Genomic DNA, 25,297 nt, shown 5'->3' with positions numbered 1-25,297 from the left:
TGTGTGTGTGTGTGTGTGTGTGTGTGTGTGTGTGTGTGTGTGTGTGTGTGTGCACGCATTGCATTGCATTTATGCATTTGTTACATTTGTAGCGCAACACATTAGATATGAATATTGTTTGCAGGTGTGCTCATTATTTAAACAGGTGTCCTTCTTGGACCTAAGCTCACCTGTCCACCTTTAATACAGAGGAATGATGATACTGAAACTCATGGTGAGAGAGTAGGCTCCGCCTCTCCATTACACCCACCTAAACTGATGGTGAGAAATTGTACATAATGATAGAGTGACTAGTGAAGAGTCAGAGAGAGAGAGAGAGAGAGAGAGAGAGAGAGAGAGAGGGGGGGGGGAAGAGAGAGAGACAGAAGAGAGAGAGAGAGCGAGAGAGAGAGAAGAGAGAGAGAGAGAGAGAGAGAGAGAGAGAGTATATAAAGGACTGGAGGAGCTTTCACCTGCCCACTCGTTCTGTCTCTCTTCCTCATCACACCTCTCTCTCTGAAGGATATTACTGCATCAATCTGTCAAACAAAAAACTTAAAGGACTCAAACAGGTAGAGATGTCCCTCCATCTCTCATTGAGAGTTTTAATTTTGCTGGCTTTCATTTGATGCACTTTTGCACTGTTAACCTGCTGTTAACCCGCTATTAACCTGCCTGCTGTCCACCTGCTGTCAACCTGCTGTTAACCTGCTGTCCACCTGCTGTCCACCTGCTGTCCATCTGCTGTCCATTTGCTGTTAACCTGCAGTCCACCTGCTGTCCACCTACTGTCAACCTGCTGTTCTGCTGCTGTTCACCTGCTGTTCTGCTGCTGTTCACCTGCTGTTCACCTGCTGTTCACCTGCTGTCAACCTGCTGTCAACCTGCTGTTCTGCTGCTGTTCACCTGCTGTTCACCTGCTGTTCACCTGCTGTCCACCTGCTGTCCACCTGCTGTCAACCTGCTGTCAACCTGCTGTCAACCTGCTGTCAACCTGCTGTTCTGCTGCTGTTCACCTGCTGTTCACCTGCTGTTCACCTGCTGTTCACCTGCTGTTCTCCTGCTGTTCACCTGCTGTTCTCCTGCTGTTCTCCTGCTGTTCACCTGCTGTTCTCCTGCTGTTCTCCTGCTGTTCACCTGCTGTTCTCCTGCTGTTCTCCTGCTGTTCACCTGCTGTTCTCCTGCTGTTCTCCTGCTGTTCTCCTGCTGTTCACCTGCTGTTCACCTGCTGTTCACCTGCTGTCCACCTGCTGTTCACCTGCTGTCCACCTGCTGTTCACCTGCTGTTCTCCTGCTGTTCACCTGCTGTTCACCTGCTGTTCACCTGCTGTTCTCCTGCTGTTCTCCTACTGTTCTCCTGCTGTTCTCCTGCTGTTCACCTGCTATCCACCTGCTGTCCACCTGCTGTTCTCCTGCTGTTCACCTGCTGTTCTCCTGCTGTTCACCTGCTGTTCTCCTGCTGTTCTCCTGCTGTTCACCTGCTGTTCTGCTGCTGTCCACCTGCTGTTCTCCTGCTGTCCACCTGCTGTTCTCCTGCTGTTCACCTGCTATCCACCTGCTGTCCACCTGCTGTTCTCCTGCTGTTCACCTGCTGTTCTCCTGCTGTTCACCTGCTGTTCACCTGCTGTCCACCTGCTGTTCACCTGCTGTCCACCTGCTGTTCACCTGCTGTTCTCCTGCTGTTCTCCTGCTGTTCACCTGCTGTTCACCTGCTGTTCTCCTACTGTTCTCCTGCTGTTCTCCTGCTGCTCACCTGCTATCCACCTGCTGTCCACCTGCTGTTCTCCTGCTGTTCACCTGCTGTTCTCCTGCTGTTCACCTGCTGTTCTCCTGCTGTTCTCCTGCTGTTCACCTGCTGTTCTGCTGCTGTCCACCTGCTGTTCTCCTGCTGTTCACCTGCTGTTCTCCTGCTGTCCACCTGCTGTTCACCTGCTGTTCTCCTGCTGTTCTCCTGCTGTTAACCTGCTGTTCACCTGCTGTTCTCCTGCTGTTCACCTGCTGTTCTCCTGCTGTTCTCCTGCTGTTAACCTGCTGTTCACCTGCTGTTCACCTGCTGTTCTCCTGCTGTTCTCCTGCTGTTAACCTGCTGTTCACCTGCTGTTCACCTGCTGTTCTCCTGCTGTTCACCTGCTGTTCACCTGCTGTTCACCTGCTGTTCTCCTGCTGTTCTCCTGCTGTTCACCTGCTGTTCACCTGCTGTTCACCTGCTGTCCACCTGCTGTTCTCCTGCTGTCCACCTGCTGTTCTGCTGCTGTTCACCTGCTGTTCACCTGCTGTTCTCCTGCTGTTCTCCTGCTGTTCTCCTGCTGTTAACCTGCTGTTCACCTGCTGTTCACCTGCTGTTCACCTGCTGTTCACCTGCTGTCCACCTGCTGTTCTCCTGCTGTTCTCCTGCTGTCCACCTGCTGTTCTCCTGCTGTTCACCTGCTGTCCACCTGCTGTTCTCCTGCTGTTCACCTGCTCCAATGGGTAGTGATTGTAATGTTATGTTGTTATTTGCATGTCAAACTAAACCATATTATATTTTGTAATGACTCTTTTTGAGTATTTCTGACAAAGGTTTTATTTGTGTATCATGTTGAGCAGTTTGTTTCGGTTTTTGGAGTTACGTAATTCTCAAATTGAACTACTGCATGTTCCACTTTCAGTTACGGAACAGTCTCACGTGTGACATGATGTCTGTATCTTTCTCCTGGTATTCTGGTATTTAAAGAATGTGTTTAATGATTTTCAGATAGTGTGTGTCGACATGATGTCTGTGTCTTTCTCCTGGTATTTAAAGGTTGTGTTTAATGATTTTCAGAGTCGACATGCTGGCTACTCTGGAGACGGTAAGAGTGGCTTTATTTTATACCTCAACAGACTGTGTTTTCTACCGTAAAAAGGGTCAGGGTGGTCTGTTTCTGTGTGTGTGGAAGCTGTGAATCCTGCTTTCACCCTCCTGCCAAACTCCCAGACAGACTGACGGACTCATAACATCATGTGGTTGACTCCCAGACAGACTGACGGACTCATAACATCATGTGGTTGACTCCCAGACACACAATCAATATACTGTAGCTATGCAGCTAGAATATTTCAATATAAGTATTGATTTTCTGTGTCTTTATATTGATGTTGCTGTGAGAGTGACCAACACTTGCATATATTTGCTAGTCAAAGCAGACAGTGGGGTTAAAAGTGTGTGTGTGTGTGTGTGTGTGTGTGTGTGTGTGTGTGTGTGTGTGTGTGTGTGTGTGTGTGTGTGTGTGTGTGTGTCGGTGTGTGTAGTCAAAGTAGCGAGCAGGCTGTGAGTCTTCAGAACAACAACAAACTGCCAGTTACTAATTACAGTACACTACTACCAGATTACTATACAGTAACTACACTACTACCAGATTACTGTACAATAACTACACTACTAACAGATTACTATACAGTAACTACACTACTAACAGATTACTATACAGTAACTACACTACTACCAGATTACTATACAGTAACTACACTACTAACAGATTACTATACAGTAACTACACTACTACCAGATTACTATACAGTAACTACACTACTAACAGATTACTATACAGTAACTACATTACTAACAGATTACTATACAGTAACTACACAATAACTACACTACTACCAGATTACTATACAGTAACTACACTACTACCAGATTACTATACAGTAACTACACTATTAACAGATTACTATACAATAACTACACTACTAACAGATTACTATACAGTAACTACACAATAACTACACTACTAACAGATTACTATACAGTAACTACACTACTAACAGATTACTATACAGTAACTACACTACTAACAGATTACTATACAGTAACTACACAATAATTGCACTACTAACAGATTACTATACAATAACTACACTACTAACAGATTACTATACAGTAACTACACTACTAACAGATTACTATACAGTAACTACACTACTACCAGATTACTATACAGTAACTACACTACTAACAGATTACTATACAGTAACTACATTACTAACAGATTACTATACAGTAACTACACTACTAACAGATTACTATACAATAACTACACTACTAACAGATTACTATACAGTAACTACACTACTAACAGATTACTATACAGTAACTACACTACTAACAAATTACTATACAGTAACTACACTACTAACAGATTACTATACAATAACTACACTACTAACAGATGACTATACTACTAACAAATTACTATACAATAACTACACTACTAACAGATTACTATACAGTAACTACACTACTAACAGATTACTATACAGTAACTACATTACTAACAGATTACTATACAGTAACTACATTACTAACAGATTACTATACAATAACTACACTACTAACAGATGACTATACTACTAACAAATTACTATACAATAACTACACTACTAACAGATTACTATACAGTAACTACACTACTAACAGATTACTATACAGTAACTACATTACTAACAGATTACTATACAATAACTACACTACTAACAGATGACTATACTACTAACAAATTACTATACAATAACTACACTACTAACAGATTACTATACAGTAACTACACTACTAACAGATTACTATACAGTAACTACACTACTAACTGATTACTATACAATAACTACACTACACTACTAACAGATTACTATACAATAATTGCACTACACTACTAACAGATTACTATACAATAATTGCACTACTAACTGATTACTATACAGTAACTACACTACTAACTGATTACTATACAGTAACTACACTACTAACAGATTACTATACAATAACTACACTACACTACTAACAGATTACTATACAATAACTACACTACTAACAGATGACTATACTACTAACAAATTACTATACAATAACTACACTACTAACAGATTACTATACAATAACTACACTACTAACAGATTACTATACAGTAACTACACTACTAACAGATTACTATACAATAACTACAGTACACTACTAACAGATTACTATACAATAACTACACTACTAACAGATTACTATACAGTAACTACACTACTAACAGATTACTATACAGTAACTACACTACTAACTGATTACTACACAATAACTACACTACTAACAGATTCTGGTCCGTACACAACTATTAAATATATACTACTGTGTATTACTATACAATAACTACACTACTAACAGATTCTGGTGCGTACACAACTATTAAATATATACTACAGTGTATTACTATACAATAACTACAGTACTAACAGATTCTGGTCCGTACACAACTATTAAATATATACTACTGTGTATTACTATACAATAACTACACTACTAACAGATTCTGGTGCGTACACAACTATTAAATATATACTACTGTGTATTACTATACAATAACTACACTACTAACAGATTACTATACAATAACTACACTACTAACAGATGACTATACTACTAACAAATTACTATACAATAACTACACTACTAACAGATTACTATACAATAACTACACTACTAACAGATTACTATACAGTAACTACACTACTAACAGATTACTATACAATAACTACAGTACACTACTAACAGATTACTATACAATAACTACACTACTAACAGATTACTATACAGTAACTACACTACTAACAGATTACTATACAGTAACTACACTACTAACTGATTACTACACAATAACTACACTACTAACAGATTCTGGTCCGTACACAACTATTAAATATATACTACTGTGTATTACTATGCAATAACTACACTACTAACAGATTCTGGTCCGTACACAACTATTAAATATATACTACTGTGTATTACTATACAATAACTACACTACTAACAGATTCTGGTGCGTAAACAACTATTAAATATATACTACTGTGTATTACTATACAATAACTACACTACTAACAGATTACTATACAATAACTACACTACTAACAGATGACTATACAATAACTACACTACTAACAGATGACTATACTACTAACAAATTACTATACAATAACTACACTACTAACAGATTACTATACAGTAACTACACTACTAACAGATTACTATACAATAACTACAGTACACTACTAACAGATTACTATACAATAACTACACTACTAACAGATTACTATACAGTAACTACACTACTAACAGATTACTATACAGTAACTACACTACTAAGTGATTACTACACAATAACTACACTACTAACAGATTCTGGTCCGTACACAACTATTAAATATATACTACTGTGTATTACTATACAATAACTACACTACTAACAGATTCTGGTCCGTACACAACTATTAAATATATACTACTGTGTATTACTATACAATAACTACACTACTAACAGATTCTGGTGCGTACACAACTATTAAATATATACTACTGTGTATTACTATACAATAACTACAGTACTAACAGATTCTGGTCCGTACACAACTATTAAATATATACTACTGTGTATTACTATACAATAACTACACTACTAACAGATTCTGGTGCGTACACAACTATTAAATATATACTACTGTGTATTACTATACAATAACTACACTACTAACAGATTCTGGTGCGTACACAACTATTAAATATATACTACTGTGTATTACTATACAATAACTACACTACTAACAGAACTTTTACAAGAGAGACCAGGGCCTGCATTTATAAAGTGTCTCAAAGTAGGAGTTATCTGATATTGGAAAGGTGTCTTGTCATTTATAGAATTCAAAAACCAGACAGTGATGTGACAAAATATCACATGCAGACGTGATCCCCCTTCACACCTGATCCCCCTTCACACCTGATCCCCCTTCACACGTGATCCCCCTTCAGATGTGATCTCCGTTCAGATGTGATCTCCGTTCAGATGTGATCCCCCTTCAGATGCGATCCCCCTTCAGATGCGATCCCCGTTCAAATGCGATCCCCGTTCAAATGCGATCCCCGTTCAAAAGTGATCCCCGTTCAAATGCGATCCCCGTTCAAATGCGATCCCCGTTCAAATGCGATCCCCGTTCAAATGCGATCCCTGTTCAGATGCGATCCCCGTTCAGATGCGATCCCCGTTCCGATGTGATCTCTGTTCAGATGCGATCACCCTTCTTCATTTTTGTGGGATTCCAGATGTCATTAGAAGATGTTGATGGCAGTGATTTGTTACATTCCTTGTTATAGTCCTTGTTACAGTCATTGAGAAGGATTACTTATCCTATCCTAGGTATTCCTTGAAGAGGTGGGGTTTCAGGTGTCTCCGGAAGGTGGTGATTGACTCCGCTGTCCTGGCGTCGTGAGGGAGTTTGTTCCACCATTGGGGGGCCAGAGCAGCGAACAGTTTTGACTGGGCTGAGCGGGAACTGAGGAAGTACAGTGTACTTCCTCAGTGGTAGGGAGGCGAGCAGGCCAGAGCAGGCCAGAGGTGGATGAACGCAGTGCCCTTGTTTGGGTGTAGGGCCTGATCAGAGCCTGGAGGTACTGCGGTGCCGTTCCCCTCACAGCTCCGTAGGCAAGCACCATGGTCTTGTAGCGGATGCGAGCTTCAACTGGAAGCCAGTGGAGAGAGCGGAGGAGCGGGGTGACGTGAGAGAACTTGGGAAGGTTGAACACCAGACGGGCTGCGGCGTTCTGGATGAGTTGTAGGGGTTTAATGGCACAGGCAGGGAGCCCAGCCAACAGCGAGTTGCAGTAATCCAGACGGGAGATGACAAGTGCCTGGATTAGGACCTGTGCCGCTTCCTGTGTGAGGCAGGGTCGTACTCTGCGGATGTTGTAGAGCATGAACCTACAGGAACGGGCCACCGCCATGATGTTGGTTGAGAACGACAGGGTGTTGTCCAGGATCACGCCAAGGTTCTTAGCGCTCTGGGAGGAGGACACAATGGAGTTGTCAACCGTGATGGCGAGATCATGGAACGGGCAGTCCTTCCCCGGGAGGAAGAGCAGCTCCGTCTTGCCGAGGTTCAGCTTGAGGTGGTGATCCGTCATCCACACTGATATGTCTGCCAGACATGCAGAGATGCGATTCGCCACCTGGTCATCAGAAGGGGGAAAGGAGAAGATTAATTGTGTGTCGTCTGCATAGCAATGATAGGAGAGACCATGTGAGGTTATGACAGAGCCAAGTGACTTGGTGTATAGCGAGAATAGGAGAGGGCCTAGAACAGAGCCCTGGGGGACACCAGTGGTGAGAGCGCGTGGCGAGGAGACAGATTCTCGCCACGCCACCTGGTAGGAGCGACCTGTCAGGTAGGACGCAATCCAAGCGTGGGCCGCGCCGGAGATGCCCAACTCGGAGAGGGTGGAGAGGAGGATCTGATGGTTCACAGTATCGAAGGCAGCCGATAGGTCTAGAAGGATGAGAGCAGAGGAGAGAGAGTTAGCTTTAGCAGTGCGGAGCGCCTCCGTGATACAGAGAAGAGCAGTCTCAGTTGAATGACTAGTCTTGAAACCTGACTGATTTGGATCAAGAAGGTCATTCTGAGAGAGATAGCGGGAGAGCTGGCCAAGGACGGCACGTTCAAGAGTTTTGGAGAGAAAAGAAAGAAGGGATACTGGTCTGTAGTTGTTGACATCGGAGGGATCGAGTGTAGGTTTTTTCAGAAGGGGTGCAACTCTCGCTCTCTTGAAGACGGAAGGGACGTAGCCAGAGGTCAGGGATGAGTTGATGAGCGAGGTGAGGTAAGGGAGAAGGTCTCCGGAAATGGTCTGGAGAAGAGAGGAGGGGATAGGGTCAAGCGGGCAGGTTGTTGGGCAGCCGGCCGTCACAAGAAGCGAGATTTCATCTGGAGAGAGAGGGGAGAAAGAGGTCAGAGCACAGGGTAGGGCAGTGTGAGCAGAACCAGCGTTGTCGTTTGACTTAGCAAACGAGGATCGGATGTCGTCGACCTTCTTTTCAAAACGGTTGACGAAGTCATCTGCAGAGAGGGAGGAGGGGGAGGGGGAGGAGGATTCAGGAGGGAGGAGAAGGTGGCAAAGAGCTTCCTAGGGTTAGAGGCAGATGCTTGGAATTTAGAGTGGTAGAAAGTGGCTTTAGCAGCAGAGACAGAGGAGGAAAATGTAGAGAGGAGGGAGTGAAAGGATGCCAGGTCCGCAGGGAGGCGAGTTTTCCTCCATTTCCGCTCGGCTGCCCGGAGCTCTGTTCTGTGAGCTCGCAATGAGTCGTCGAGCCACGGAGCGGGAGGGGAGGACCGAGCCGGCCTGGAGGATAGGGGACATAGAGAGTCAAAGGATGCAGAAAGGGAAGAGAGGAGGGTTGAGGAGGCAGAATCAGGAGATAGGTTGGAGAAGGTATGAGCAGAGGGAAGAGATGATAGGATGGAAGAGGAGAGAGTATCGGGGGAGAGAGAGCGAAGGTTGGGACGGCGCGATACCATCCGAGTAGGGGCAGTGTGGGAAGTGTTGGATGAGAGCGAGAGGGAAAAGGATACAAGGTAGTGGTCGGAGACTTGGAGGGGAGTTGCAATGAGGTTAGTGGAAGAACAGCATCTAGTAAAGATGAGGTCGAGCGTATTGCCTGCCTTGTGAGTAGGGGGAAGGTGAGAGGGTGAGGTCAAAAGAGGAGAGGAGTGGAAAGAAGGAGGCAGAGAGGAATGAGTCAAAGGTAGACGTGGGGAGGTTAAAGTCGCCCAGGACTGTGAGAGGTGAGCCGTCCTCAGGAAAGGAGCTTATCAAGGCATCAAGCTCATTGATGAACTCTCCGAGGGAACCTGGAGGGCGATAAATGATAAGGATGTTAAGCTTGAAAGGGCTGGTGACTGTGACAGCATGGAATTCAAAGGAGGCGATAGACAGATGGGTAAGGGGAGAAAGAGAGAATGACCACTTGGGAGAGATGAGGATCCCGGTGCCACCACCCCGCTGACCAGAAGCTCTCGGGGTGTGCGAGAACACGTGGGCGGACGAAGAGAGAGCAGTAGGAGTAGCAGTGTTATCTGTGGTGATCCATGTTTCCGTCAGTGCCAAGAAGTCGAGGGACTGGAGGGAGGCATAGGCTGAGATGAACTCTGCCTTGTTGGCCGCAGATCGGCAGTTCCAGAGGCTACCGGAGACCTGGAACTCCACGTGGGTCGTGCGCGCTGGGACCACCAGATTAGGGTGGCCGCGGCCACGCGGTGTGGAGCGTTTGTATGGTCTGTGCAGAGAGGATAGAACAGGGATAGATAGACACATAGTTGACAGGCTACAGAAGAGGCTACGCTAATGCAAAGGAGATTGGAATGACAAGTGGACTACACGTCTCGAATGTTCAGAAAGTTAAGCTTACGTAGCAAGAATCTTATTGACTAAAAATGATTGAAATGATACAGTACTGCTGGAGTAGGCTAGCTGGCATTGGCTGCGTTGTTGACTTTGTAGGCTAGCTGGCAGTGGCTGCGATGTTGACACTACACTAATCAAGTCGTTCCGTCGAGTGTAATAGTTTCTACAGTGCTGCTATTCGGGGGCTAGCTGGCTAGCTAGCAGTGTTGATTGCGTTACGTTACGTTAAAAGAACGACAATAGCTGGCTAGCTAACCTAGAAAATCGCTCTAGACTACACAATTGTCTTAGATACAAAGACGGCTATGTAGCTAGCTAGGATCAAACAAATCAAACCGTTGTACTGTAATAGTTTCTACAGTGCTGCTATTCGGGGGCTAGCTGGCTAGCTAGCAGTGTTGATTGCGTTACGTTACGTTAAAAGAACGACAATAGCTGGCTAGCTAACCTAGAAAATCGCTCTAGACTACACAATTGTCTTAGATACAAAGACGGCTATGTAGCTAGCTAGCTACGATCAAACAAATCAAACCGTTGTACTGTAATGAAGTGAAATGAAAATGTGATACTACCTGTGGAGCGAAGCGGAAGTTAGTTGAAGTTCAAAGGTACAAAGCTGTCGTTCTGCCCCTGAACAGGCAGTTAACCCACTGTTCCCAGGCCGTCATTGAAAATAAGAATTTGTTCTTAACTGACTTGCCTGGTTAAATAAAGGTAAAATAAAATAAAAAATACACTGACCGTGCTGTCTCCTCCAGATGGGTTACATCCCAGGCTGGCCCGGTCCTGCCCAGACCCCGGTAGAGGTGGATCTGGACGTCATAGAGGAATATCTACAGGAACACTCCCTGGATGTGCGACACACACCTCCTCCTGCCACGCCCGCTCAGCAAACACACACACACTCACACCAACACCAGGACACCAGCGTCATAGGTGAGCATGTGTGAGTTTATTGATTGATCGACTGATTGATTTATACATTTGTTTATTCTCTTATTGATTGATTAATAAACTGATTGCCTGATTGATTGGTTGTTTGGTTGATTACCTGATTGCCTGATTGATTGGTTGATTGGTTGATTACCTGATTAACTGATTGCCTGATTGATTGGTTGATTACCTGATGATTAATTTGTTGACGTATTGATGTATTGTCTCTTCAGAGAACAGCTGGTCTGGTCAGTATGCCTACCAGTGGCATTATGACTATAGTTCTCCTAATAAGGAATATGAAAAACAGGCTCCGCCCACAGAATGGCCTCGTCTTCATGGCAACCACTGGGTGAGAACAATGAACACACCCTCTCACACAACATGCATACTGTAGGGGCCGTAATGCAGAGTCTTCACAATATTATTATTTATGTATATTTGCACATTTATATAATGTTAATATTTAGGCCATTTGTATAGGAAAAGCCCCTGTTCGTTCTCTCCATTAGTTTAGCATGCGTGACATCATATGCCTGACATTATTGCGATGCTCATTCGGCAAGAAGAAGTCGATGGACTGTTCAATTAATTTCCTTTGAAGAATGTTCATTGCTATATAAAAAAGGTCAAACGGAGAATTTTTGAATGGTTTTATTGGTGTCAGATTCACTGCTTTTAACATTGACTCCTGTGGTGACTACTGAGAAGGCTGCTCTACTACACAATACAACAGGGCTACTACACACCTACAACCCTCAACAGGGCTACTACACACCTACAACCCTCAACAGGGCTACTACACACCTACAACCCTCAACAGGGCTGCTACACACCTACAACCCTCAACAGGGCTGCTACACACCTACAACCCTCAACAGGGCTGCTACACACCTACAACCCTCAACAGGGCTACTACACACCTACAACCCTCAACAGGGCTGCTACACACCTACAACCCTCAACAGGGCTGCTACACACCTACAACCCTCAACAGGGCTGCTACACACCTACAACCCTCAACAGGGCTACTACACACCTACAACCCTCAACAGGGCTACTACACACCTACAACCCTCAACAGGGCTACTACACACCTACAACCCTCAACAGGGCTACTACACACCTACAACCTTCAACTTGACTACTACAAGTTTAATACACACATACAACACAACAGGGCTACCACACATTTACATTTATTTTTTTTATTTTATTTTTTTACCACACACATACTACACAGTACTACACATTAATAAGGAAAGAGATTGAATGTAATAATGTAAGTCAGACTGATATTTAAACGGTCTGACTGAGGGGATGTGTGTTTCAGGAGCACAGCACCTATTCCAGTGAGACAACTCCCTGCAGTGAGTCTGACTCCTCCAGCTCCCTCTGTCTAGACTACCCTCCATCCTCTCCCTCCGACCCTCTCTCCTGCACCCCTGCTGAGAGGAGAGGCAGGAAGACGAGCGAAATACTGCCCCTCACATCACACTCAGGTAACACTACCCACACCCACACCACTACCCACACCCACACCACTACACACACCCACACCACACCACTACCCACACCCACACCACTACATACACCCACACCACTACATACACCCACACCACACCACTACCCACACCCACACCCACACCACTACATACACCCACACCACACCACTACCCACACCCACACCACTACATACACCCACACCACACCACTACCCACACCCACACCACTACATACACCCACACCACACCACTACCCACACCACTACATACACCCACGCCACACCACACCACTACATACACCCACACCACTACACACACACACACCACTACACACACCCACACCGCGACACACACCCACACCGCTACACACACCCACACAACGACAAAAACACACCACTACACACTACCTCACCACTACACACTACCTCACCACTACACACTACCTCACCACTACACTCTACCATACCACTACCACACCACGTAATATAATAATATATCCCATTTAGCAGACGCTTTTGTCCAAAGCGACTTACAAGTCGGCTGGGGCCACTACTTTTTACATATGGGTGGCCCCAGCAGGAATCGAACCCACGACGCTTGGCGTTGCAAGCGCCATGCTCTACCGACTGAGCCACCACACTACATACACCCACACCACTACTCACTACCACACCACTATACACCCACACCACTATACACTACCACACCACTACCACACCACTACACGTGACCACACCACTACACGTGACCACACCACTACACGTGACCACACCACTACCACACCACGTGACCACACCACTACACGTGACCACACCACTACACGTGACCACACCACTACACCACTACACGTGACCACACCACTACACGTGACCACACCACTACACCACTACACGTGACCACACCACTACACGTGACCACACCACTACACACTACCACACCACTACACGTGACCACACCACGTGACCACACTACATACACACACACCACTACTCACTACCACACCACTATAAACTACCACACCACTACATACACCCACACGACTACACCCACCCACACCACTACTCACTACCACACCACTACACACTACCACTACACGTGACCACACTACATACACACACGCCACTACACACTACCACACCACAATGACAAACACACACCACTACACACTACCACAAACACACACCCACAACACTACCACAAACACACACCCACAACACTACCACAAACACACACCCACAACACTACAACACCCACACCACTACACACTATCACACCACTACACACTACCACACCACTATCACACCACTACACGTGACCACACCACTACACACACCTACACCACTACACACTACCACACCACACACCACTACAAACTACCACACCACTACATACACCCACACGCCACTACACACTACCACACCACAATGACAAACACACACCACTACACACTACCACAAACACACACCCACAACACTACCACAAACACACACCCACAACACTACAACACCCACACCACTACACACTATCACACCACTATCACACCACTACACGTGACCACACCACTACACACACCCACACCACTACACACTACCACACCACTATCACAACACTATCACACCACTACACACTACCACACCACTACACGTGACCACACCACCACACGTGACCACACCACCACACGTGACCACACCACTACACCACTACACGTGACCACACCACTACACGTGACCACACCACTACACGTGACCACACCACTACCACACCACTACACGTGACCACACCACTACCACACCACTACACGTGACCACACCACTACCACACCACTACACGTGACCACACCACTACCACACCACTACACGTGACCACACCACTACCACACCACGTGACCACACCACTACCACACCACGTGACCACACCACTACATGTGACCACACCACTACATACACCCACACCACTACATACTACCACACCACACCCCACTACAAACTACCATACCACTACCTACACCCACACGACTACACACACACACACACCACTACACACTACCTCACCACTACACGCTACCACACCATTACATACACCCACGCCACTACATACACCCAAATCAAATCAAATGTATTTAAATAGCCCTTCGTACATCAGCTGATATCTCAAAGTGCTGTACAGACACCCAGCCTAAAACCCCAAACAGCAAGCAATGCAGGTGTAGAAGCACGGTGGCTAGGAAAAACTCCCTAGAAAGGCCAAAACCTAGGAAGAAACCTAGAGAGGAACCAGGCTATGTGGGGTGGACAGTCCTCTTCTGGCTGTGCCAGGTGGAGATTATAACAGAACATGGCCAAGATGTTCAAATGTTCATAAATGACCAGCATGGTCGAACAATAATAAGGCAGAACAGTTGAAACTGGAGCAGCAGCATGGCCAGGTGGACTGGGGACAGCAAGGAGTCATCATGTCAGGTAGTCCTGGGGCATGGTCCTAGGGCTCAGGTCCTCCGAGAGAGAGAAAAAGAGAGAGAAGGAGAGAATTAGAGAACGCACACTTAGATTCACACAGGACACCGAATTTGACAGGAGAAGTACTCCAGATATAACAAACTGACCCTAGCCCCCCGACACATAAACTACTGCAGCATAAATACTGGAGGCTGAGACAGGAGGGGTCAGGAGACACTGTGGCCCCATCCGAGGACACCCCCGGACAGGGCCAAACAGGAAGGATATAACCCCACCCACTTTGCCAAAGCACAGCCCCCACACCCCTAGAGGGATATCTTCAACCACCAACTTACCATCCTGAGACAAGGCTGAGTATAGCCCACAAAGTTCTCCGCCTTGGCACAACCCAAGGGGGGGCGCCAACCCAGACAGGATGACCACATCAGTGAATCAACCCACTCAGGTGACACACCCCTTCCAGGGACGGCATGAGAGAGCCCCAGTAAGCCAGTGACTCAGCCCCTGTAATAGGGTTAGAGGCAGAGAATCCCAGAGAGGGGAACCGGCCAGGCAGAGACAGCAAGGGTGGTTCGTTGCTCCAGAGCCTTTCCGTTCACCTTCCCACTCCTGGGCCAGACTACACTCAATCATATGACCCACTGAAGAGATGAGTCTTCAGTAAAGACTTAAAGGTTGAGACCGAGTTTGCGTCTCTGACATGGGTAGGCAGACCGTTCCATAAAAATGGAGCTCTATAGGAGAAAGCCCTGCCCCCAGCTGTTTGCTTAGAAATTCTAGGGACAATTAGGAGGCCTGCGTCTTGTGACCGTAGCGTACGTGTAGGTATGTACGGCAGGACCAAATCAGAGAGATAGGTAGGAGCAAGCCCATGTAATGCTTTGTAGGTTAGCAGTAAAACCTTGAAATCAGCCCTTGCTTTGACAGGAAGCCAGTGTAGGGAGGCTAGCACTGGAGTAATATGATCAAATTTTTTGGTTCAAGTCAGGATTCTAGCAGCCGTGTTGAGCACTAACTGAAGTTTATTTAGTGCTTTATCCGGGTAGCCAGAAAGTAGAGCATTGCAGTAGTCTAACCTAGAAGTGACAAAAGCATGGATTAATTTTTCTGCATCATTTTTGGACAGAAAGTTTCTGATTTTTGCAATGTTACGTAGATGGAAAAAAGCTGTCCTTGAAATGGTCTTGATATGTTCTTCAAAAGAGAGATCAGGGTCCAGAGTAACGCCGAGGTCCTTCACAGTTTTATTTGAGACGACCGTACAACCATTAAGATTAATTGTCAGATTCAACAGAAGATCTCTTTGTTTCTTGGGACCTAGAACAAGCATCTCTGTTTTGTCCGAGTTTAAAAGTAGAAAGTTTGCAGCCATCCACTTCCTTATGTCTGAAACACATGCTTCTAGCAAGGGCAATTTTGGGGCTTCACCATGTTTCATTGAAATGTACAGCTGTGTGTCAACCGCATAGCAGTGAAAGTTAACATTATGTTTTTGAATAACATCCCCAAGAGGTAAAATATATAGTGAAAACAATAGTGGTCCTAAAACGGAACCTTGAGGGACACCGAAATGTACAGTTCATTTGTCAGAGGACAAACCATTCACAGAGACAAAGTGATATCTTTCCGACAGATAAGATCTAAACCAGGCCAGAACTTGTCCCTGTAGACCAATTTGGGTTTCCAATCTCTCCAAAAGAATGTGGTGATCGATGGTATCAAAGCAGCACTAAGGTCTAGGAGCACGAGGACAGATGCAGAGCCTCGGTCCGATGCCATTAAAATGTCATTTACCACCTTCACAAGTGCAGTCTCAGTGCTATTTTTAGTGAGTTTGGTACACATCCGGTAGATAGAGAGCCGTTTATTATGTTCAACATAGGAGGGCCAAGCACAGGAAGCAGCTCTTTCAGTAGTTTAGTTGGAATAGGGTCCAGTATGCAGCTTGAAGGTTTAGAGGCCATGATTATTTTCATCATTGTGTCAAGAGATATAGTACTAAAACACCCACACCACTACACACTACCACAAACACACACCCACAACACCACTACACACACCCACACCACTACACACTACCACAAACACACACCCACAACACTACACACACCCACAACACCACTACACACACCCACACCACTACACACTATCACACTACCACACACCGGCAAACACACACCCACACCAATACACACTACCACACCCTACCACACCACTACACGATACCACACCGGCAAACACCTACCCACACCACTACACGTGACCACTACCTACACCCATACCACACCACTACACGTGACCACACAACTACACGTGACCACACCACTACATACACCCACCCCACTATACACCCACACCACTATACACCCACACCACTATACACCCACACCACTACACACTACCACACCACAATGACAAACACACACCCACACCACTACCTCACCATTACATACACCCACGCCACTACACACTACCACAAACACACACCCACAACACTACACACCCCCACAACACTACAACACCACTACACATACCCACACCACTACACACCACTACACACTACCACACCACTACCACACCACTACCACACCACTACACGTGACCACACCACTACACGCTACTACACCATTACATACACCCACGCCACTACACACTACCACAAACACACATCCACAACACTACACACACCCACAACACTACAACACCACTATCACACTACCACACACCGGCAAACACACAACCACACACCCCCACACCACTACACACGACCACACCACTACCACACCACTACAGACACCCACACCACTACACACTACCACGACACACACCCACACCACTACACACTACCACACGCTACCACACCGGCAAACACCTACCCACACCAGTACACACTACCCACACCACTACCACACCACACACCCATACCACACCACACTACCACCACACACTACCGCACCACCAAACACTACCACACCACTACACACTACCCACACCATTAAACACACCCATACCACCACTACCACACCACCACCACCACCACACACTACCACACCACTACACGCGACCACACCACTACACGCGACCACACCACTACACGCGACCACACCACTACACACCACTACCACTACCACACACAACCACACCACCACCACACACAACCACACCACCACCACACCACCACCACACCCAACCATTACACACACCCACACCACTACACACTACCACACCGGCAAACACCTACCCACACCACTACATGCGACCACTACATACACCCATACCACACCACTACCACAAACACACACACCCACAACACCACTACACACTAACACACCACTACAACACCAAAACACACTACCACACCACTATAACATCACTACACACTACCACTACATACACCCATACCACACCACAAACCCACAACACTACAACACCACTACACACTACAACTACCACAAACATACACCCACACCACACCACTACACACTACCCACACCACTACACACTACCCACACCAAGACACACTATCACACCACTACACACTACCACACACCGGCAAACACACACCCACACCAATACACACCCCCACACCACACCACTAGACACCCACACCACACACCACTACACACGACCACACCACCACACGCTACCACACCACTACACACCGGCAAACACCTACCCACACCAGTACACACTACCCACACCATTATACACACCCACACCACACCACCGCCACACGCGACCACACCACTACACGCGACCACACCACTACACGCGACCACACAACTACACGCGACCACACCATTACACACACCCACACCACTACACACTACCACACCACTACACACCGGCAAACACCTACCCACACCACTACACGTGACCACTACATACACCCATACCACACCACTACCACAAACACACACCCACAACACCACTACACACTACAACTACCACAAACATACACCCACACCACTACCACACCACTACACCCACACCACTACACGCCACTACATACTACCACACCACTACACCCACACCACATACACCCACACCACTACACACTACCACACCACTACACACTACCCACACCACTACCCACACCACTACACACACCCACACCCACACCACTACACACACCCACACCACTACACACACCCACACCACTACACACACCCACATGACTACACACACCCACGCCACTACACACTACCACTACACAACAAGAAACACACACCCACACCACTACCTCACCACTACACAACGACAAACACACCCCCACACCACTACCTCACCACTACACACTACCACACCACTACACGCTACCACACCATTACATGCACCCACGCCACCACACAACTACCACACTACTACACACTACCACACACACCCACACACTACACACACACCCACACCACTACACACTACCACACACTACCACACAACTACACCACACCACTACACACTACCACACGATTACACACTGCCTCACCACTACACACTCCCACACCACTACCACACCACAGACTACCACACACTACCCCACAACTACAACCTACCAAACCACTACACACTGACAAACACCTACCCACACCACTACACACACCCACACCACTACATACACCCATACCACAACACACTACTACACCACAACACACTACCACATACACCACTACACACAGTGGCACTACAACACACACTGACACCACAACCCACACTGACACCACAGCACACGCTGACACCACAGCACACACTGACACCACAGCACACGCTGACACCACGGCACAGCACACGCTGACACCACACACTGACACCACACCACACGCTGACACCACAGCACAGCACACACTGACACCACGGCACAGCACACGCTGACACCACACCACACGCTGACACCACAGCACACGCTGACACCACACGCTGACACCACAGCACAGCACACACTGACACCACAGCACACGCTGACACCACACGCTGACACCACAGCACACGCTGACACCACAGCACACGCTGACACCACAGCACACGCTGACACCACAGCACACGCTGACACCACGGCACAGCACACGCGACCACACCACCACACGCGACCACACTACTACACACCGGCAAACACCTACCCACACCACTGCACGTGACCACACCACTACCACACCACCACGACACACAACCACACCACCACCACACACACACACAACCACACCACCACCACACACACACAACCACACCACCACCACACACACACAACCACCACCACACCACTACACACACCCACAACTCTACACACTACCACACCACTACACACTACCACACCACTACACACAGGCAAACACCTACCCACACCACTACACGCGACCACTACATACACCCATACCACACCACTACCACAAACACACACACACCCACAACACTACAACACCACTACACACTACCACACCACTATAACATCACTACACACTACCACTACATACACCCATACCACACCACAAACCCAGAACACTACAACACCACAACACACTACAACTAACACAAACATACACCCACACCACACCACTACACACTACCCACACCACTACACACTACCCACACCACTACACACTACCACACACCAGCAAACACACACCCACACCAACACACCACTACACACGACCACACCACTAGACACCCACACCACTACCACAACCTACCACTACACCACTACACACACCCACACCACCACACGCTACCACACCGGCAAACACCTACCCACACCAGTACACACTACCCACACCACACCACCACCACCACCACCACCACCACCACCACCACCACTACCACCACCACACTACACACTACCCACACCATTACACACACCCACACCACTACACACTACCACACCACTACACACCGGCAAACACCTACCCACACCACTACACGCGACCACTACATACACCCATACCACACCACTACCACAAACACACACACACACACACACACACACACACAACACTACAACACCACTACACACTACAACTACCACAAACATACACCCACACCACTACACACTACCACACCACTACACCCACACCACTACATACACCCACAACACTACCACACCACTACCACAACACTACACCCACACCACATACATCCACACCACTACACACTACCACACACCACTACATACACCCACACTACCCACACCACTACACACACCACACCACTACACACACCCACACCACTACACACTACCACTACACAACAAGAAACACACACCCACACCACTACCTCACCACTACACAACGACAAACACACCCCCACACCACTACCTCACCACTACACACTACCACACCACTACACGCTACCACACCATTACATGCACCCACGCCACCACACAACTACCACACTACTACACACTACCACACACACCCACACACACACCACTACACACTACCACACACTACCACGATTACACACTGCCTCACCACTACACACTCCCACACCACTTCACACTACCACACGATTACACACTGCCTCACCACTACACACTACCACACCACTACACACTACCACACCACAGACTAGCACACAACTACACACTACCCCACAACTACAACCTACCACACCACTACACACACCCACACCACTACATACACCCACACCACAACACACTACCACATACACCACTACACACAGTGGCACTACAACATACAATGACACCACAACCCACACTGACACCACAGCACACGCTGACACCACAGCACACGCTGACACCACAGCACACGCAGACAGCACAACCCACACTGACACCACAGCACACGCTGACACCACAGCACACGCAGACAGCACAGCACACGCTGACACCACAGCACACGCTGACACCACAGCACAGCACACGCTGACACCACACGCTGACACCACGCCACAGCACACGCTGACACCACACGCTGACACCACGCCACAGCACACGCTGACACCACAGCACACGCTGACACCTCGGCACAGCACACGCTGACACCACACGCTGACACCACTACATCATAGCCTTAATCACCAGTGACCCCTGTCTCACTCTATCAGACCCACGTCCCATCCAGCCACCCACACACACCAACCTTAGTAACGAATAAACACTAATATATGCTTACTTCCTGTATCCCCCCTTTTGCCCCGACAGGAAAGAAGAAGGAGCGTCTGTTCCACTTCCTGTTTGAGATGCTACAGACCCCCTCCATGCGGAGCTGCATTTGGTGGGTACAGTCCTGCTCCGGCACCTTCCAGTTCTCCTCCCAGAACAAGGAGCGTCTGGCCCAGCTGTGGGGCCGAAGGAAGGGAAACCGCAAGACCATGACATACCAGAAGATGGCTCGAGCACTCAGAAACTACAGCAGAACAGGAGAGATCTGTAAGGTGAAGAGGAAGCTCACGTACCAGTTTAGTGAGGGGACACTGAGGGGGCTGCAGGGAGCGTGTTAGGGAGAGTGAGAAGGAGGAACATATGCTAGCACAGTTACCTGGCAAGGCACAAAGATAAATACTGAGTATTTGTAGAATGAGAAAGTAGAAGAGGAGGAGCAAGAGGAGGAGAAGGAGGAGCAGGGGAGGAGGAAGAGGAGGAGAAGCAGGAGGAGGAAGAGGAGGAAGAGTATGAAGAGGGGGGAGGAGGAAGAAGAGCAGGAGGAGGAAGAGGAGGGTGAGGAGCAACATCACCCTAACCCCTAACCCTTCTGTCTTCAACAGGTAGACACCATGTAGAAGCTAGGGAAAGGGCCTTCACCATGTAGAAGCTAGGGAAAGGGTATTCAACATGTAGAAGCTAGGGAAAGGGTCTTCAACATGTAGAAGCTAGGGAAAGGGCCTTCAACATGTAGAAGCTAGGGGAAGGGCCTTCAACATGTAGAAGCTAGGGAAAGGGTATTCAACATGTAGAAGCTAGGAAAGGGCCTTCAACATGTAGAAGCTAGGGAAAGGGTCTTCACCATGTAGAAGCTAGGGAAAGGGTCTTCAACATGTAGAAGCTAGGGAAAGGGTCTTCAACATGTAGAAGCTAGGGAAAGGGTCTTCACCATGTAGAAGCTAGGGAAAGGGCCTTCAACATGTAGAAGCTAGGGAAAGGGCCTTCAACATGTAGAAGCTAGGGAAAGGGCCTTCAACATGTAGAAGCTAGGGAAAGGGCCTTCAACATGTAGAAGCTAGGGAAAGGGCCTTCAACATGTAGAAGCTAGGGAAAGGGTATTCAACATGTAGAAGCTAGGGAAAGGGTATTCAACATGTAGAAGCTAGGGAAAGGGCCTTCAACATGTAGAAGCGAGGGAAAGTGCCTTCAACATGTAGAAGCTAGGGAAAGGGTATTCAACATGTAGAAGCTAGGGAAAGGGTCTTCACCATGTAGAAGCTAGGGAAAGGGCCTTCAACATGTAGAAGCTAGGGAAAGGGTATTCGACATGTAGAAGCTAGGGAAAGGGTATTCAACATGTAGATGCTAGGGTGAGTGCCTTCAACATATAGAAGCTAGGGAAAGGGTATTCAACATGTAGAAGCTAGGGAAAGGGTATTCGACATGTAGAAGCTAGGGAAAATGCCTTCAACATGTAGACGCTAGGGAAAGGGTATTCAACATGTAGAAGCTAGGGAAAAGGGGATTCAACATGTAGAAGCTAGGGAAAGGGTATTCAACATGTAGAAGCTAGGGTAAGTGCCTTCAACATGTAGAAGCTAGGGAAAGGGTCTTCAACATGTAGAAGCTAGGGAAAGGGTATTCAACATGTAGAAGCTAGGGAAAGGGTCTTCACCATGTAGAAGCTAGGGAAAGGGTATTCAACATGTAGAAGCTAGGGAAGGGTCTTCAACATGTAGAAGCTAGGGAAAGGGTCTTCACCATGTAGAAGCTAGGGAAAGGGCCTTCAACATGTAGAAGCTAGGGAAAGGGTATTCGACATGTAGAAGCTAGGGAAAGGGTATTCAACATGTAGAAGCTAGGGTGAGTGCCTTCAACATGTAGAAGCTAGGGAAAGGGTATTCGACATGTAGAAGCTAGGGAAAGGGTATTCAACATGTAGAAGCTAGGGAAAGGGTATTCAACATGTAGAAGCTAGGGTGAGTGCCTTCAACATGTAGAAGCTAGGGAAAGGGTCTTCAACATGCAGAAGCTAGGGAAAGGGTATTCAACATGTAGAAGCTAGGGTGAGTGCCTTCAACATATAGAAGCTAGGGAAAGGGTATTCAACATGTAGAAGTTTGGGAAAGTGCCTTCAACATGTAGAAGCTAGGGAAAGGGTATTCAACATGTAGAAGCTAGGGAAAGTGCCTTCAACATGTAGAAGCTAGGGAAAGGGTCTTCAACATGTAGAAGCTAGGGAAAGGGTATTCAACATGTAGAAGTTTGGGAAAGTGCCTTCAACATGTAGAAGCTAGGGAAAGGGTATTCAACATGTAGGAGCTAGGGAAAGTGCCTTCAACATGTAGAAGCTAGGGAAAGGGTATTCAACATGTAGAAGTTTGGGAAAGTGCCTTCAACATGTAGAAGCTAGGGAAAGGGTATTCAACATGTAGAAGTTTGGGAAAGTGCCTTCAACATGTAGAAGCTAGGGAAAGGGTATTCAACATGTAGAAGCTAGGGAAAATGCCTTCAACATGTAGAAGCTAGGGAAAGTGCCTTCAACATGTAGAAGCTAGGGAAAGGGTATTCAACATGTAGAAGCTAGGGAAAATGCCTTCAACATGTAGAAGCTAGGGAAAGTGCCTTCAACATGTAGAAGCTAGGGAAAGGGTATTCTGGGGCTACAGAAGGGACAAGCCTTTGAACATTGGCTTTGAACATTATTTGTAAATCTGAGGATTGTCATTATATGAAAACTACTTCATAAGTAGAGTTTGAATGAATCTCAAATGGCACTGATTATTTTATACACCTCATGAAGAAAATGTTGGATCGGATGATATATTTTTCTACCCTTTCTTTTTGTTTTAAATGTAGTCTTTAATCGTGTGTTTTGATGAACTGGTTTAGAGAAGATCCATCTGTTCGGAAATAAGGCTTTAAACCATTTGTCTTTTTGTCCTTTAATGTCTGGTATCTGTCCTCATACTGTGATGGTGTTGGCCCAGCGTCGTCCGGGTTTGGCCGGTGTAGGCCGGCATTGTAAATAAGAATATGTTCTTAACTGACTTGCCTAGTTAAATAAAGGTTACATTAAAAAAAAACAAATGCTGGAGAGAGA

At 47.0% G+C, this 25,297-nt stretch overlaps 1 protein-coding gene across 2 annotated transcripts; it reads left to right on the top strand.

Annotated features, from left to right (window-relative positions):
* Positions 1 to 405: 405 nt before the first annotated feature.
* On the top strand, positions 406 to 25,284 carry LOC135503831 (transcription factor PU.1). Of its 2 annotated transcripts, none has more exons than XM_064921976.1 (6): positions 406 to 551; positions 2,783 to 2,810; positions 10,969 to 11,146; positions 11,377 to 11,495; positions 12,477 to 12,645; positions 22,255 to 25,284. In XM_064921976.1, exons 2-6 carry the CDS (start codon positions 2,790 to 2,792, stop codon positions 22,551 to 22,553), a joined length of 786 nt encoding a protein of 261 aa, XP_064778048.1. In that variant the 5' UTR covers positions 406 to 551; positions 2,783 to 2,789; the 3' UTR covers positions 22,554 to 25,284. The 2 variants fall into 2 exon arrangements, with proteins under 2 accessions (XP_064778048.1, XP_064778049.1); XM_064921977.1 differs by lacking the exon at positions 406 to 551 and adding an exon at positions 2,642 to 2,682.
* Positions 25,285 to 25,297: the final 13 nt, after the last annotated feature.

The sequence above is a fragment of the Oncorhynchus masou genome, chromosome 18 (assembly GCF_036934945.1).
Source record: "Oncorhynchus masou masou isolate Uvic2021 chromosome 18, UVic_Omas_1.1, whole genome shotgun sequence".
Classification (NCBI taxonomy): domain Eukaryota; kingdom Metazoa; phylum Chordata; class Actinopteri; order Salmoniformes; family Salmonidae; genus Oncorhynchus; species Oncorhynchus masou.
Note: the sequence above shows the minus strand (reverse complement) of the source record. Positions and strands in the feature narration are given on the sequence as shown.

Bases quoted from the DNA above. Each gene is read 5' to 3' on its own strand.
- LOC135503831 (XM_064921976.1), top strand. From the start codon at position 2,790: ATGCTGGCTACTCTGGAGACG. The intron at 11,147-11,376 runs GTGAGCATGTGT...TTGTCTCTTCAG, and splicing joins CCAGGACACCAGCGTCATAG to AGAACAGCTGGTCTGGTCAG. The intron at 11,496-12,476 runs GTGAGAACAATG...TGTGTGTTTCAG, and splicing joins GTCTTCATGGCAACCACTGG to GAGCACAGCACCTATTCCAG.